The 17,622-nt window shown below is 50.8% G+C and overlaps 1 protein-coding gene across 3 annotated transcripts; it reads left to right on the forward strand.

Moving 5' to 3' along the window:
• The first annotated feature begins 3,958 nt into the window (after positions 1 to 3,958).
• LOC119960436 (putative N-acetyltransferase 8B) lies at positions 3,959 to 16,051 on the forward strand. Of its 3 annotated transcripts, none has more exons than XM_038788159.1 (2): positions 3,959 to 4,351; positions 15,062 to 16,051. In XM_038788159.1, exon 2 carries the CDS (start codon positions 15,078 to 15,080, stop codon positions 15,774 to 15,776), a length of 699 nt encoding a protein of 232 aa, XP_038644087.1. In that variant the 5' UTR covers positions 3,959 to 4,351; positions 15,062 to 15,077; the 3' UTR covers positions 15,777 to 16,051. The 3 variants fall into 3 exon arrangements, with proteins under 3 accessions (XP_038644087.1, XP_038644086.1, XP_038644088.1); XM_038788158.1 differs by having other exon boundaries at positions 3,959 to 4,298; XM_038788160.1 differs by having other exon boundaries at positions 3,959 to 4,142.
• The last annotated feature ends 1,571 nt before the right edge of the window (positions 16,052 to 17,622 follow it).

Here is a 17,622-nt window from a genome sequence, read left to right on the forward strand (position 1 = left end):
TATGAAAGAGTATATCCGTGGATGATTTGGCCACCATTTTAGACAAGAAGAAAGAAAGACAGAAAGAAAGACAGAAAGAAAGACAGAAAGAAAGACAGAAAGAAAGAAAGAAAGACAGACAGACAGACAGACAGACAAAGAGAAAGAGACAGGAAAGAGACAAAGAGAAAGAGACAGGAAAGAGACAAAGAGAAAGAGACAGGAAAGAGACAAAGAGAAAGAGACAGGAAAGAGACAAAGAGAAAGAGACAGGAAAGAGACAAAGAGAAAGAGACAGGAAAGAGACAAAGAGAAAGAGACAGGAAAGAGACAAAGAGAAAGAGACAGGAAAGAGACAAAGAGAAAGAGACAGGAAAGAGACAAAGAGAAAGAGACAGGAAAGAGACAAAGAGAAAGAGACAGGAAAGAGACAAAGAGAAAGAGACAGGAAAGAGACAAAGAGAAAGAGACAGGAAAGAGACAAAGAGAAAGAGACAGGAAAGAGACAAAGAGAAAGAGACAGGAAAGAGACAAAGAGAAAGAGACAGGAAAGAGACAAAGAGAAAGAGACAGGAAAGAGACAAAGAGAAAGAGACAGGAAAGAGACAAAGAGAACAAGACAGAAAGAGAGAGAGAGAGAGAAAGTAAAGGAAGAGAATTAGAAAAGAGTTCTGTATTCCTATTTCATTTTCAGACTTTGACTTCAGCCTTTGACTTTTAAAGTTGTGTTCAGGCTATTGTCTCAGAAGATAATTCCTGTGATTCTTTGAAGAAAATCAAATTGTCCACAAACTACTTTTTAAATCATTTTCAAGTTGTAACCAATGAACTTCAATAAAACAATTCTTATTTGCACCTGACAAGTTTTTAACTTGAATTTCTACTGAGTTTCAGCAATGTCTCAACAACAACCGGCAACCGTAAATTAAATCAAACTTCACAAATCCAAAGGTACAACAGACTCTCTCCACCGCCCTGGAGCTCGCCGATCTAAACGCCCGTGCCTATGTCCCCAGCCGGGCTGCACCACCCTGGGCCTCCTGGCACGCTTCCCCACCGCCATCCGCCGCTCCCGGCCCCCCTCAGGCCTGCGCCGTGGGACGCCCCGACAAGTCCGTGGGGGCCCCGCTGCTATTTCTGTGGGTTCGCGAAACACCCTCGCCCGCGCTGCCCAGCCCGCGCTGCCCAGCCCGCGCTGTCCGGCCCGCTCCGCCCTCTGTAAGAGCTGCGGGAAGAAGGGCCACTTCTCCTCCGTCTGCCAGGCCAAATCGGTCACTGCTGTACCGCACAGCGACCGGGGTTCCCCCCCCTCCGGGCCCTTGCTGGCCCCTCCAGTACACCGTGCTACTCTCTCCCCCCCCCCCCCCCGGGCCCCTGCACCCAGCCTGCGCGCCTCTCTGCCCCCGCTCCCAGCCGATTCAGTCGGCTCGCCGGCACCGCTAACTCCGCCCCCCTCAACCACGAGGACCCCTCGGGCGCTGCCATCTTGGGGCCCCGACCCCACGTGCGGGTCCTGGGCGCCGCCATCTTGGGGCCCCGACTCCACGTGCGGGTCCTGGGGCCCCGACTCCACGTGCTGGTCCTGGGCGCCGCCATCTTGGGGCCCCGACTCCACGTGCTGGTCCTGGGCGCCGCCATCTTGGGGCCCCGACCCCACGCGCGGGTCCTGGGCGCCGCCATCTTGGGGCCCCGACCCCACGTGCGGGTCCTGGGCACCACCTTCCGGGACTGGCACGCAAGGTTCTTCCAGCAACTACTCGGACGACGACGGCGAATACGGATCTTCTCCCCGGCTCGCGGCCGTTCAGCTCGACCAGTCACGTCCACGCACGCTCGCCAAAGCGACAACGCTGATCCACCTCAACGGGCACGAGACGGGCTGCCTGCTGGACTCCGGGAGCACGGAAAGCTTCGTTCACCCTGCCACGGTAAGACGCTGTGCGCTCCCTGTCCATCCCGTAGCACGCAAAATCGGGTTAGCCTCAGGTTCGCACTCCGTCCACATCACCGGGTGCTGCATCGCGGACCTCACGGTCCAAGGGAAGGTTTTTAAAAATTATAAATTCCTTGTCCTCCCTGACCTTTGCGCACCGGCACTCCTAGGACTGGACTTCCAGTGCAACCTGCAGAGCTTGACCTTCCAATTCGGCGGCCCTATACCCCCCCTCACTGTCTGCAGCCTCGCGTCCCTCAAAGTGGACCCCCCCTCCTTGTTTGCTAATCTCACCCCCGATTGCAAACCCGTCGCGACACGGAGCAGACGGTACAGCGCCCAGGACCGATCCTTCATCAGGTCCGAGGTCCAGAGGTTGCTGAAGGAAGGGGTCATCGAGGGCAGCAACAGTCCCTGGCGAGCCCAAGTGCTGGTGGTCCGGACGGGGGAGAAAAACCGGATGGTCATCGATTACAGCCAAACCATCAATCGGTTTACGCAACTGGACGCGTATCCTCTCCCCCGTATCTCTACCATGGTAAACGATATCGCGAAATACAAAGTCTTCTCCACGGTGGACCTTAAGTCCGCTTACCACCAGCTCCCCATCCGCGCGAGTGACCGACTGTACACCGCGTTCGAGGCTGACGGGCGCCTCTACCACTTCCTTAGGGTTCCATTCGGTGTCACGAATGGGATCTCGGTCTTCCAACGGGAGATGGACCGAATGGTCGACCAATACGGATTACGGGCTACCTTCCCGTATCTCGATAATGTCACCATCTGCGGCCACGACCAGCAGGACCATGACGCCAACCTCCAGAAATTCCTCCAACCCGCAAAACTCCTTAACCTCACATACAATAAGGATAAATGCGTGTTTAGCACCGACCGCCTAGCCATCCTCGGCTACGTAGTGCGTAACGGAGTGATAGGCCCCGACCCCGAACGCATGCGCCCCCTGATGGAACTCCCTCTCCCCAATACCCTCAAATCCCTCAAACGCTGCCTGGGGTTCTTCGCTTACTACGCCCAATGGGTTCCCAACTACGCGGACAAGGCCCGCAACCTGCCATACTCCATCGAGGAAGTCAGGACAGTAACCCGTGACTGCCACATCTGCGCCGAGTGCAAACCGCACTTCTACCGCCCCGAGCGCGCACACCTGATCAAAGCATCCCGCCCCTTTGAACGTCTCAGCATTGACTTCAAGGGGCCCCTTCCCTCTAACAACCGCAACATTTACTTCCTGGCGGTAATCGACGAATACTCCCGCTTCCCCTTCGCCATTCCCTGTCCCGACATGACCACATCGCCCGTCGTTAAGGCCCTCCTCTCCATCTTCTCCCTGTTCGGCTACCCCGCGTACATACACAGCGATCGGGAATCCTCCTTTATGAGCGACGAGCTGCGTCAATTCCTGCTCGACAGGGGCATCGCCTCTAGCAGGACGACCAGCTATAACCCTCGGGGTAACGGACAGGTCGAGCGGGAGAATGGTACCATCTGGAAGACCATACTACTGGGCCTCCGGTCCAGAGATCTCCCTATTTCCCGATGGCAAGAGGTTATCCCCGATGCCCTACATTCTATCCGCTCCCTCCTCTGTACAACAACTAATCAGACACCTCATGAACGTCTTCTTGTTTTCCCCAGGAAGTCGTCCTCCGGATCCCCTCTCCCGACGTGGCTGGCCACCCCCTCCCCCGGGCCCATCTTGCTCTGGAAGCATGTGCGGGTGCACAAGTCCGACCCGTTGGTGGAACAAGTCCAGTTACTCCACGCTAACCCGCAGTACGCGTACGTGGAATGCCTCTTTCTCCGCAAGGGGTGAATGTGGTGGTATGATTTGCATAGCTGTCTGCCATTGGTGCAGAACACCGGCTTACCATTGGCCCTGGTCGGTCATGTGCCTCTCGACCGATTGGTTGAGACCAGTCATGTGACGGCTCTCCGATTGGTCGAGAGGCTGAGTTAACCCCGCCTCCATTCCGAGGTATAAATACCCAGTACGCCCGGCGGTCGTCCATTTACTGTAGTCGACCGCAGGGCTAACTTCTAGCTTATTAAAGCCTAACTTTTGTACAGCAACTCGTCTCCCGTTCGATTGATGGTTCATCAAGCCCGTATCCCAAAGTACATAACACTGAATTCTCCCTCTGTGCACCCGAGCAGGCTCCGGAGTGTGGCGACTGGGGGCTTTCCACAGTCACGTCATTGCAGCGTTAACGGAAGCCGACCTTTGACAATAAAGATCATTATTGCCGTTCATCCTGACTGAGTCACCACGGTCACTGAAGTTTGTGCAAAGTCCGGAGTCCCGTTTGGTCGGCTGAATCATTCCCCGGGAGCAGGGAAGGACCTCGGACTGGGAGAGGACGAGGAGGTGGGTGGCGTATCGACAGCGAAGGAGCTGCCTTGGGTCAAAGCTTCCAGACGGTTAGCTGGATCCAGCTCCGCTTTCACTTTGGGAATCTGGGCCGCACTGTGACAGACTAGGGATTGATCCGGACTATCCATGTGTCCGGGAGCAACCATTCCATCCTTTTCTGGCATGTGTGCCATCCCTAATTGACCCAGTATCACACTCTCTCTCTCTGACTCTCTTATCTCTCTCTCCCTGTCTCGCTGACTCTCTCTGTTCTCTCTCTGTCTCTCTCTCTCTGTCTCGCTGACTCTCCTCTCTCTCTCTCTCTGTCTCGCTGACTCTCCTCTCTCTCTCTCTCTGTCTCACTGACTCTCTCTGTTCTCTCTCTCTCTCTCTTTCCCACTGTCACACTCTCTCTCTCTGACTCTCCTCTCTCTCTGTCTCGCTGACTCTCTCTGTTCTCTCTCTCTCTCTCTTTCCCACTGTCACACTCTCCCTCGCTCTCTGCCTCTCCTCTCTCTCTGTCTCTCTCTCTCTCTGTCTCACTGACTCTCTGTTCTCTCTCTCTCTTTCCCACTGTCACACTCTCTCTCTCTGTCTCACTGACTCTTTCTCTCTCTCTCTCTTTCCCACTGTCACACTCTCCCTCGCTCTCTGCCTCTCCTCTCTCTCTCTGTCTCTCTCTGCCTCTCTCTCTCTCTCTCTCTCTCTTTCCCACTCTCACACTCTCCCTCGCTCTCTGCTTCTCCTCTCTGTCTGTCTCTCTCTCTCTCTCTCTGTCTCGCTGACTCTGTCCACACTCTCTCTTTCGCGCTGTCACACTCTCTCTCCTCACCCCTTCTACATGTTTCTCTCCTCTCTGTCTCTCTCTCTGCCTTGCTTGCTCTCTTTCACTCTCCTTGGGGCAGCAGGGTAGCATGGTGGTTAGCATAAATGCTTCACAGCTCCAGGGTCCCAGGTTCGATTCCCGGCTGGGTCACTGTCTGTGTGGAGTCTGCACGTCCTCCCCCTGTGTGCGTGGGTTTCCTCCGGGTGCTCCGGTTTCCTCCCACAGTCCAAAGATGTGCGGGTTAGGTGGATTGGCCATTCTAAATTGCCCGTAGTGTCCTAATAAAAGTAGGGTTAAGGGGGAGGTTGTTGCGTTACGGGTATAGGGTGGATACGTGGGTTTGAGTAGGGTGATCATGGCTCGGCACAACATTGAGGGCCGAAGGGCCTGTTCTGTGCTGTGCTGTACTGTTCTATGTTCTATGTTCTATGTTCTCTGTCTCTCCATCTCTCTTTCTCCATCTCTTTTCCTCTGTCTCTCTGCCTCCCTCTCTCTCTGTCTTCCTCTCTCTCTCTCTCTCTCTCTTTCTCTGTCTGTCTCTCCATCGCTCTTTTTCTCTCGCGCTCTCCCTCAATTACTGTTTATCCCTCTGTGTCTGTCTCCCTCTCTCTGTCTTTCTCCTTCTCTCTGTCTCTCCTCTCTCTCTCTGTCTCTCTCTCTCTCTCTCCCTCCCTCTGTCTCTCTCTATGTCTCTACTTCTGTTGCTCTCTCTCAATCTCTGTCCCTCCCTCTGTTTCTGTCTCTCCCTCTCTCTGTCTCCGCCTCTTCCTCTCCCTCTGTCTCTTTGTCTCTACCTCTGTTGCTCTCTCTCAATCTCTGTCCCTCCCTCCCTCTCTCTTCCTCGCGCTCTATCTCTATCTCTCTCTCTCGGCACAGCACGTCAGCAGAGCGGTTAGCCCTGTGGCTTCACAGCTCCAGGGTCCCGGGTTCGATTCCCGGCTTGGGTCACTGTCAGTGCGGAGTCTGCACGTTCTCCCTCGACTATATGGTCAATGGAAGAGTCCTGGGGAAAATTGATGTGCAGAGAGATCTGGGAGTTCAGGTCCATTGTACCCTGAAGGTGGCAACGCAGGTCGATAGAGTGGTCAAGAAGGCATACAGCATGCTTGCCTTCATCGGACGGGGTATTGAGTACAAGAGTCGGCAGGTCATGTTACAGTTGTATAGGACTTTGGTTAGGCCACATTGGAATACTGCGTGCAGTTCTGGTCGCCACATTACCAGAAGGATGTGGATGCCTTGGAGAGGGTGCAGAGGAGGTTCACCAGGATGTTGCCTGGTATGGAGGGTGCTAGCTATGAAGAAAGGTTGAGTAGATTAGGATTGTTTTCGTTGGAAAGACGGAGGTTGAGGGGGGACCTGATTGAGGTCTACAAAATTATGAGAGGTATGGACAGGGTGGATAGCAACAAGCTTTTTCCAAGAGGGGAGGTGTCAGTTACAAGGGGTCACGATTTCAAGGTGAGAGGGGGAAAGTTTAAGGGAGATGGGCGTGGAAAGTTTTTTACGCAGAGGGTGGTGGGTGCCTGGAACGCTTTGCCAGCGGAGGTGGTAGAGGGGGGCACGATAGCATAATTTAAGAGGCATCTAGACAGGTATATGAACGGGCGGGTGTTAATTCCTGATTATTTTGCTGTCAGTCTGGATTCAATAAAATCTGAGAAGGATTTGCAGGTATCATATCATTTAATAATAACTAACTTGCAAGGCTGACTCAATCCATAGGACCCCAGGACACACACACTGTCTTCTGTAGAGCCCAGGATAAAGAGAGATTCAGGACAAAGGAACATTGGAGATATACTTCAAATTACATCAAGATTCGCATACTAACTTCCCATTGGTCCTTTTACACACCACCTGACCTGGTCATGTACCCTGATTGGCTCACTTATCCTGGGCCTCTTGTTACCCAGCATCCTTTTCACTATTCTCTCCACGAGGAAAAAGCTCCCCTCCCCCTTCCCAGCCATGCTGTGCTCATCCCTTTGCTCTCTGGCTGTGAACACATTACCCTCAGGGCCCTACTGTCCGTCATATTCGTTTGCTCACTTCCTCATTCCCTCCTTTTATCATTTCATGATAACCCATCATTCCTAGCTGTAGTTATGGCCCCTCAGCTCAGATAAATTCTTGATTTCTCGAGGAATTAAGGGCTATGGGGAGAGAGCGGGTAAATGGAGTTGAAATCAACCATGATTGAATGGTGGAGTGGACTCGATGGGCCGAATGGCCTTACTTCCGCTCCTATGTCTTATGGTCTTATGGTCTTAAAACTCTAAATCCTGTTGCAGCTCCCCATCGGCCGTTGCACCCTCGTGGACCCTAACAGTCAAGACTCTAGGGGAGGCTATCTGTTCCAGCGCACCCTGCATTTTACCCATCATGCATTTAAGGATGGCCAGGCCCACAAAGATGCAGGCGAGATAGTCAAGAGCATACCGGTTCCGCATGGCAAACGACCCGAGTTGAGATAATTCTTTGGTTATTGCCCCGAGGGCCCCCAAGGTTTCGTTGCCCAGGATGGTAAGGCCAGAAATAACTGAACCTGCCCAGCGTGCCAACTGGTGGTGCAGTATACACGCAGAGGGGCAAGGGGCCGTAATAGGGACTAGCGTCCCGATAGCAAGTTGGTGGGGAAATGGGGGTGACAAAACATTGGTCCTCACTCCGTGTACAGACTAGCATCACAATCAGTATAGTGGTGAAGTAGGGATTCCCCAGTAGCCCAGTTCATCCAGCTTCGGAACGCCCATTCAGGCCTCCTAGCAATGCGGAACGCCCTCGTTCCAACAGTGATATGAGAGACATTCGCCCAGCTACAAAGGAGCTGGATGCCTGGCATCAGCAGGATACAAGTGGCATTGTCACAGGCGCATTGACCTGATGTCAGATTTGGATCAGTACAAGTGGAGAACAGACATGTTATATTCGTTTCCATCTCTAGCAGCAAACAGCCGTACCCCTCACTGCTGAAACAATTCTCGCACGACCGGGAGTCTCTATTGGGAGTGAAGGGGCTAGGTACATACGCCCTCCGCCATCGAAGCTTATCCTAGTGAGAGTGGGAATTATCCCAAGGAAGGGGAAGGCGAATAGCCGGTGGGCCGAACCCGGATCGGAAGGAAGAGTAACTTGCTCGGGCGGTGGCTCGGAACTCTGACAATGAACCACAGTTTGGGGAGTGTCCCAAAGCGGTGAAACAGAACATAACCTAGACACCGATGTGGGGTTTGGGTAGCAGACAACCCTCCCCTGGCCATACAAGCGGTGGTAGATCTAGTAGAAGAGATTCATACCGTCCAGATTTCCCTCATTCCGGGTCCTAAATAAATTAAGTACATCTCCTGATAACCTACGTCTAGTTGTACCTCCCTCCTTACACAGCCCTCCCTCTGTCTAGTCCCTCTCTCTCTCTCTCTCACAACCGCTTCCTACCCCCTCCTCACAGTCTGATTTTACCTGTAAGGCACCAAGGTTAACACATCCAAAATCAAATTTACATATACTCCAAAAACAAGGCAATGTCCATGCAGTCTTCCCTTCCCATCGTTGGGACCGGTGCAATTGCGTCATAAGTCCTGAATGGTCCGTTAGCCGGATGACCTTCCATGAGTCGATACCACGTCCTCGTATATGGGGGCAGCGAAGAACTTCATCTTTGCAGAGGTGGAATGTCCGGGTACTTCGGTTGGGGTTACAGATGTAGATGATATTCCCCTGTTCCATTACCGCCGCCGATGTCACTCTAAGCGAGGCGATGCTGAAGATCACACAGGCGGCGTGTAGCCACCCCATCATGCTTCACACCTGTAAAATAGCGCTGGGGAAGGGAGGCAGGTTAGTGACCGACCTTTTACAGTGGTGGAGGTGGACCCAAACACTCCACCCCTCCACTTTAACTGCAGTGGGGGTGGTAAGGAGAACTTGGAAAGGCCCCTCCCATCGTGGCTCTGACCCTTTCCGAGTCGAAGTTTTGACCGTGACATAACGACCAGGCTGCACTGAGAGGGAGCTATGTGATAGGGACGGTGACGAGTGAGCTGCATAGACCTGGCCATGGAGCTCCTTGAGGGCGTTAGTGAGGGCTAGAACATAGTTAGTCCTTTCTTTAGTCAGATGGTGAAACTGGACCAATCTGGGAACAGGCAGTTTCCAGGGTGTTCTAATGGGCCTGCCGGAAAAGACTCGGCAGGAGAGAGCCAGGCCGATCCTGCAGGTGTGACCCACAGCTGAATGAGGACACCGGAGAGCAACTTAAGCCATGTCGGCCCCGTATCCGCTCTTAATTTAGCCAATTTAGTTTTGAGGGTCTGATTGTTTCTCTCAACCAACCCGGCCGCCTGGGGTCTGTACGCAGAGTGTAACTGCTGGCGTATGCCCCAACTGGGAGCAGAACTCCTTGTTAATCTGAGCCGGTATTCCGTCCATAAACACCTCATCACATTTTTACAGCCTCTGGCTCTCCGTCCTCTCCCGTCTGGTGTCATGGTCACCAGTAACGAGATGTCATCTTTGGTGAATAATGATGGGCAGCATCCGAGCCCTAGCCAGCGTACAACACATATTAAGGCATCCAATGATTGTGCAGTCTACAATTATAATAACAAGTATTATCAATCCATGCATCAGGTAAAACCCCATGACCAAGCTATGAGAGATAACCCCGAACTGAATCTGACTAGATAGATAGCCATCCTCAATACTACCGAGTTGCCCTTAGGATTTATATCCTTCTTATAGTTATACTGACTAGCAACTATCCCTCAGCCTTGTCATTCGTGTTTACATGTCATGATTTGTAAACTGTGCAGGAAAATCAATGGTAAATGCATCCATCTCGCAGACCAGTGTCGATAGACCCTTTGTGTTGCACTTTCCTCAAGTCCAATCACCGTGAACCATAGCTGTCGCCGCTCAGGAAGGTAACACAATAGCAACATCCGTGTGTTCCACTACCTCCAAAGCATTTTGCTTCCTTGGGGTAGCAGCACCGTTGACGCTTCCTCATGTCCCTTAGAAACAGCCCACAACTCAGTCCATCAGTAACCAAAAAGGGTCTTTTGTCCATCACTGGCTGTTACGTGTCCCATTTTTCCGTCATCCAAATTGCTTTCCATTTCCCATTGGAATGGTGAATTATGGTATCATGTACCACCCACTGATCCCCTTGCTTCATTAATTTAAGAGGTTCAATTGATCCTGCTTGTATTCCGAACTTCCACATTAATGTCTAACATTGTCGTGAACCATGTATGTCTGCCAACCCCTGGTTTACATGAGAGAATATCTTTCTGATAAATTTCCTTCAAATCCCTTTTGTCTGTCATCATTTTCCTTACAGCATGGCGTGTATACTTGCCATTATTTGTTTTTTTTGTTAAACACCACTCACACACTTAGTACAGTTAACTTCTTGTGGTTACAACCCAATTGAATGTATACATAACAGTCCCTAACAACTTACAGGACATTTCATCTGTAATAACTGTTGTACTCTCCAATGCTATATTGGTTACAAATTCCCCTCGTGGCAGCAAGCTGCCAATATTCTAGACTATTGTCATTTAAAACACGGGGGTTCCTCGTCAGTCGCTGCTGTCTGCCGAGACCCTTAATAACTCCACCGTGTAATGCGCCCCTCCTGGAGACCACAGATCACCCATCAGCTAACGTCCCGTTAGAGATGTCTGACCGGAGGTTTCACTATTCAGTAATATTTTGATTTGTTGCTGACCCGTAAGGTTTTTCTTCCGGGCTCTATCATTTAATTCCCTCAAATATGTAGCCAATTGTATCATTAGTTTTTTCCCCCCAAACATTCTCCTCCGGAGTGTTGTTCAGGCTCGTCACCTGTATTATTGTTGCTTCATCTGAAACCCAAATGAACAGGTCAAAGGCGGAGAGGACCCCCCTTCTTGATTTGTATCTTCCTATCCTTGCTTGGATATTCCAGAAGTACCCTCTCCAGGACTTCCAGATCTCCATTGCCACCATTCCTCTTTTTCTAACTCAGTGATTCAATCAGGTCGACACTTTCCCTGATACATTTTGGATATTGCTACTGATTCTACTTCAACGTCTTTAATTCTGATTGTGACAGGATAAGTTCTGGACATGACATTTTCACTGTATCACCTGTCCTATTGATGCTGCTAACAGGCATCCTGACACCTACACCCAAACATTCATTTTTCCCTTCTCTGAGCGAGTTGGGGACATGATCTATCCTGTGGCACGATCCCATTGCAGTGATACAGTCTCTAACACGGTTGGGGCAGCACGGTAGCATGGTGGTTAGCATAAATGCTTCACAGCTCCAGGGTCCCAGGTTCGATTCCCGGCTGGGTCACTGTCTGTGCGGAGTCTGCACGTCCTCCCCGTGTGTGTGCGTGGGTTTCCTCCGGGTGCTCCGGTTTCCTCCCACAGTCCAAAGATGTGCGGGTTAGGTGGATTGGCCGTGATAAATTGCCCGTAGTGTCCTAATAGTAAGGTTAAGGGGGGGGGGGGGAGTTGTTTGGGTTACGGGTATAGGGTGGATACGTGGGTTTGAGTGGGGTGATCATTGCTCGGCACAACATCGAGGGCCGAGGGGCCTGTTCTGTGCTGTACTGTTCTATGTTCTATGTTCTATTGGCTAGTACCTACTGGGTAGGTCCCATTGGCATGATCCTCTTTAAAACATATACTGCCTTTTGGACAGTAAATTCCGGCCACCACCATCCTAGAAACCTGTTCATATCGAACTCGGCCAATCGACAATCTATCATATCTTATAGAAACATTTAAAATTATGAAGGGAATAGATAGGATAGATGCGGGCAGGTTGTTTCCACTGGCGGGTGAAAGCAGAACTAGGGGGCATAGCCTCAAAATAAGGGGAAGTAGATTAGTACTGTTCTAAAAAAAAAACTGTTAGGCTCATTTTATGTCCCCAGGTCATCTCAACAGCATAAACCACGCACTTCCTCACAAATCGATACCACAAGTCCGTCACTTGTCCACAAGCTTGCACAGCCTTTTAGAGTCACATTGTTGTCGGCCACATTATCCTTGCAGTAATTGCACATTGTCATTAATCTACCATCCCACTTACACTGACACTTCTTGGATTCAAAATTCCCCCCCCTGTGGTCACAAACCTCAATCATTAAAGTTGCCTGATATTCCACAAAACAATCATGACAAAACTGAATCCCCCAAATCTCCCTGGGGGCTGCAGCATCCCATCGCTGTCTTTGCAAATGCATTATCAATTCTCCTGAATACCCAGTATCTGGCCGTCTCCTGGGTTTCATATGACTACTACCAGTCCAAACAATCGGGCTACAGAATGCCCCACAATCCAGACTTGTGGTTTCCCGATGCTCACTGTGAACCATTTTAAACTGAGGGCCATTAATCACCGCCCTTGTTCTATCATTCCATACATTTAAATCTTTACTGATTACATTCCTACGCTCATTGCTCTTCGGCTGCCGATGGAGTATCATAATTCCTCTGTTATTGTTCAATTTGACCAGATTTAAAAATTCTGACATCATTTCTTTTGCTCCAGACGCCATGGTTCTCTAATACAATTGTATGTTCAGCCAAATGTTTTATGATTACTTCTCCTGTGATTTTATTTGGTAGTTTCACCCACACTTCCTCTCTGTCATCAATTGGTTGTAATATCCTAATTTTTCCTTCATCATCTTAATTTTATTAAATCTTTCCCTGTCATCAGATTCTTATTTCCTGATACTGCAAGTAATTCTCCTAATCTAACTTCATGTCTAACGTTTCTATTGCCTGATAACCCCTCTATAATGTAATCTCTAACTTCTGGTCTAATATCTTTATTCCTTAAAGCTCCTTCTACAATGTATTTAACCCTCTAAACTTCATTTCTTCTGCTCGTAACTTTCTAGCGATGTATCGGGCACTGGGACCCTGGTGGAGCTGTGCCGTGTCAATTTCAGCCGATTAGTTTCAAAGTAATTTCCTGCACAGAGGTCTGACTGCTTGGGAGTAAAACTTATCTTTGTGTTTATGCGAAGACCAATTTAGTGCTGAGCATATTAAATTGCAAACTTCATAATACTGATCACATTTATTGCCTGCCATTTATAACTTCTAATTGATGTGAAACTATTTTATTTACAAAACTAATCATTTACAAATCCCAATTTATACATTTTGATTTCACTTTGTGTTTATTTCCTGAGAATTATGTTCTAATTAACTCCCACAATATTAATCATTATTACTAAGTTACTGAAGAACTTTCAAATACTTACCCCGTTTTAAATCTCACTTTAATACCTCCTAAAACACAACATTTCACAAAACTAGGAACAGAGGATATCACATTCTTATTAAACGGACTCATTCATTCATTGGAGAACTCCATTCAACCGTATCAATTCAAATCATTATACATTCATTCATCAACACAAGTTTGTCTCTGGTACCTCCCTGCCATTTATAACCCAATTCTGTTTCATTCAAACAACCCATATCTTCCCATAATAAATGTTAGCGTAACCAATTATATTTGTACGGAATTGAACTGTCCACAAACATTCCATCAGAGGGCTTTTACTGAACTGTTTTGCGACATCACATCAACCCAATAAAGACCTTAACCAATTTTAGCCAATTTGAATTGAACGGAATTGAATTGTCCGCAAACATTCCATCAGCGGTCTTTTACTGAACTGTTTTAGCGACATCACATCAATCCGTTAAAGACCTTAACCGAATTAAAGTGTAATTTAGTAGAACCAATTTTTAATTTTCTACTCACATGCAACTGACGGACCAGGCAACATTCCATCAGTCACCAACTGAATTGTTACCTCATTCCAACCCTCAGCCACATTGACCTGCATTGACTGAAATCAATTCTTCTAATCCATCAGACTGACCTTTGATTTCGTCGAGACAATCTTACCTGATCAAATGCGAGTGATTAGACTGTTAGCAGAATACGAGACAGAGGAAAATCGATATTGCAAGTTTTATCTGTTCATATCGTGGGCCCATTTCCTTTTTCCCCTTCCGAGAGCAGTCCAATTCTGATTTCGCAGATGAAAGGCAAGGATCTAGAGAAATCCCGGGTTTCGGCACCAAATGTTAATTCCTGATTATTTTGCTGTCAGTCTGGATTCAATAAAATCTGAGATGGATTTGCAGGTATCATATCATTTAATAATAACTAACTTGCAAGGCTGACTCAATCCATAGGACCTCAGGACACACACATAGTCTTCTGCAGAGCCCAGGATAAACAGAGACTCAGGACAAAGGAACACTGGAGATATACTTCAAATTACATCAAGATTTGCATACTAACTTCCCATTGGTCCTTTTACACACCACCTGACCTGGTCATGTATCCTGATTGGCTCACTTATCCTGGGCCTCTTGTTACCCAGCATCCTTTTCACTATTCTCTCCACGAGGAAAAAGCTACCCTCCCCCTTCCCAGCCATGCTGTGATCATCCCTTTGTTCTCTGTCTGTGAACACATTACCCTCAGGGCCCTACTGTCCATCATATTTGTTTGTTCACTTCCTCACGGGGAACAGAGGGAAGTAGACCTTGGAAAATAGGCGAGAGGTTTAGATAAAGGATCTGGATCGGCGCAGGCTGGGAGGGCCGAAGGGCCTGTTCCTGTGCTGTAATTTTCTTTGTTCTTTGTTGTTCTTTAGTGTCTGCGTGGGTTTCCTCCGGGTGCTCCGGTTTCCTCCCACAAGTCCCGAAAGACGTGCTTGTTAGGGTGAATTGGACATTCTGAATTCTCCCTCTGTGTACCCGAACAGGGGCCGGAGTGTGGTTGGGGGAGGAAGGGGGGCGTTGCTCCGCTTACCCTCTGTGTGTTTCGGTTGAGTTACGATCCTGTGTTAAATTTTGTCCGGTTTTGTTCCCCCCCCCCCCACACACGCCCCTGTGTTTCCGTCCTCAGGTTTGTCGAAGGGGCGATGGAGGGCAGGACGAGTAGCGAGGGCCGGGTGGTCAGGATTCCCGGCTTCGTCATCCGCGCGTACCGCCCGCAGGATCTCCGTCACGTCCAGCGGATCTTCGCCGAGGGGCTGGTGGACATGGTGGGGCCGGCTTTCAAGCGGGCCGTCCTGGCCCCCTTCAATGTGACCCTGCTCCTGGCCGCCTTCGGGGCGGGGTACACCCTGACCGGCTCCCTGCCCTGGGCCGGCCTGGCATCGCTGGCGCTGCTGGCGCTCGTCTACCTCAGCTGCTGGGTGCTGTACACCCGCTACGTCCGGGAGATCCTGAGGGGTGACATGGGCGACATCGAGAGCTGCTACGTGAGGGCCCCCGGCTGTGGATTCTGGGTGGCGGAGGAGGAGGGGCGGGAGGGACGCCTGGCGGGAATGGTGGCGGCCAAGGCCCAGCCTCCCCTGGCCTGCGAACTCTTGCGCCTGTCGGTGGACCGTACCTACCGCCGGCGGGGCCTGGCCCAGGGGCTGACGGAGGTGGTCCTGGATTTTGCCCGGGGTCTGGGCTGCGCCGTCTGCCACCTGTCCACAAGCAACGCCCAGCAGCCCGCACTGCGCCTGTACCAGAGGCTTGGCTTCCGGGTGGTAGGAACCGAGCTGCCCCACCTGGGCCCCCTGACCCGCCTGTCCCAGATCCTCACCTGCAAACTGGAGAGGGCGCTCTGACTGCGACTCCCCTCGGGCACCGGGTGGGGCGGGGGGGGGGGCTGCCCTCAGAAACCACCCCTCTCCCCCCCACCCCTCTGCCACCCACTCCCTCACACACACAACACTTCCCCACACCACCCCCTCCCTCCACGCCTTGAATCAGCTGCCAAAACAGTCGTTGCAATTTGTACATTATGAGGAGGCGTTCTGAAATCAGGGAACGGTGTCCTCGACCGATTGTGATGATTTTATATCGAAATAAATGTTTATTCAAATAAAGAAATGTAATAAGACATCACGCGTGGTCACATAAATATCTTCACGCACAACTTGAAAATAGGTGCAAACAGACTCGTGCTTAATCTGCACTGAAAGCGGAACTTCGCCATTTCTGATGGCAACAGTCCTTATGGAGTTTTCAAACTACAGAAGCTGCTTTACCCCACAATCCCCAATTACACTTGGGTTGTGTTTTCTTAAAAATTATCTCTTAGACATCTTTTCCTGGGACTGATCAATTTCCTTTCAAAAGGAATCTTACCCTTTCTTTGACTCACTTACATACAACCTTTACAAACTTGCACACCTTCCCCCTGTGAGCTGACACAGCGCAGATTAAACTATTTATTTCAATTGCCTTCAGTAAAGTTTCATTTGGGTCCCTCTGTCAGTGCAGCGCTCCCTCAGTACTGACCCTCTGACAGTGCAGCACTCCCTCAGTACTGACCCTCTGACAGTGCGGCTCTCCCTCAGTACTGACCCTCTGACAGTGCAGCGCTCCCTCAGTACTGACACTCTGACAGTGCGGCACTCCCTCAGTACTGACCCTCTCACAGTGCAGCGCTCCCTCAGTACTGACCCTCTGACAGTGCGGCACTCCCTCAGTACTGACCCTCTGACAGTGCGGCACTCCCTTAGTACTGACCCTCTGTCAGTTCGGCACTCCCTCAGTACTGACCCTCTCACAGTGCAGCGCTCCCTCAGTACTGACCCTCTGACAGTGCGGCACTCCCTCAGTACTGACCCTCTGACAGTGCGGCACTCCCTCAGTACTGACCCTCTGACAGTGCAGCGCTCCCTCAGTACTGACACTCTGACAGTGCGGCGCTCCCTCAGTACTGACCCTCTGACAGTGCAGCACTCCTTCAGTACTGACCCTCTGACCATGCGGCACTCCCTCAGTACTGACCCTCTGACAGTGCTGTACTCCCTCAGTACTGACCCTCTGACCATGCGGCACTCCCTCAGTACTGACCCTCTGACAGTGCAGCACTCCCTCAGTACTGACCCTCTGACAGTGCGGCACTCCCTCAGTACTGACCCTCTGACAGCCGCACTCCCTCAGTACTGACCCTCTGACAGTGCAGCACTCCCTCAGTACTGACCCACTGACAGTGCGGCACTCCCTCATTACTGACCCTCTGACAGTGCGGCGCTCCCTCAGTACTGACCCTCTGACAGTGCAGCACTCCCTCAGTACTGACCCTCTGACAGTGCAGCACTCCCTCAGTACTGACCCTCTGACAGTGCGGCGCTCCCTCAGTACTGACCCTCTGACAGTGCGGCACTCCCTCAGTACTGACCCTCTGGCAGTGCGGCACTCCCTCAGTACTGACCCTCTGACCGTGCGGCACTCCCTCAGTACTGACCCTCTGACAGTGCAGCACTCCCTCAGTACTGACCCTCTGACAGTAAGGCACTCCCTCAGTACTGACCCTCTGACAGTGCGGCACTCCCTCAGTACTGACCCTCTGACAGTGCGGCACTCCCTCAGTACTGACCCTCTGACAGTGCAGCACTCACTCAGTACTGACCCTCTGACAGTGCGGCACTCCCTCAGTACTGACCCTCTGACCGTGCGGCA

This window comes from Scyliorhinus canicula, unplaced genomic scaffold (assembly GCF_902713615.1).
Source record: "Scyliorhinus canicula unplaced genomic scaffold, sScyCan1.1, whole genome shotgun sequence".
Classification (NCBI taxonomy): domain Eukaryota; kingdom Metazoa; phylum Chordata; class Chondrichthyes; order Carcharhiniformes; family Scyliorhinidae; genus Scyliorhinus; species Scyliorhinus canicula.

Excerpts from the sequence above, each read along its gene's own strand:
- LOC119960436 (XM_038788159.1), top strand. The coding sequence starts at position 15,078 with ATGGAGGGCAGGACGAGTAGCGAGGGCCGGGTGGTCAGGATTCCCGGC.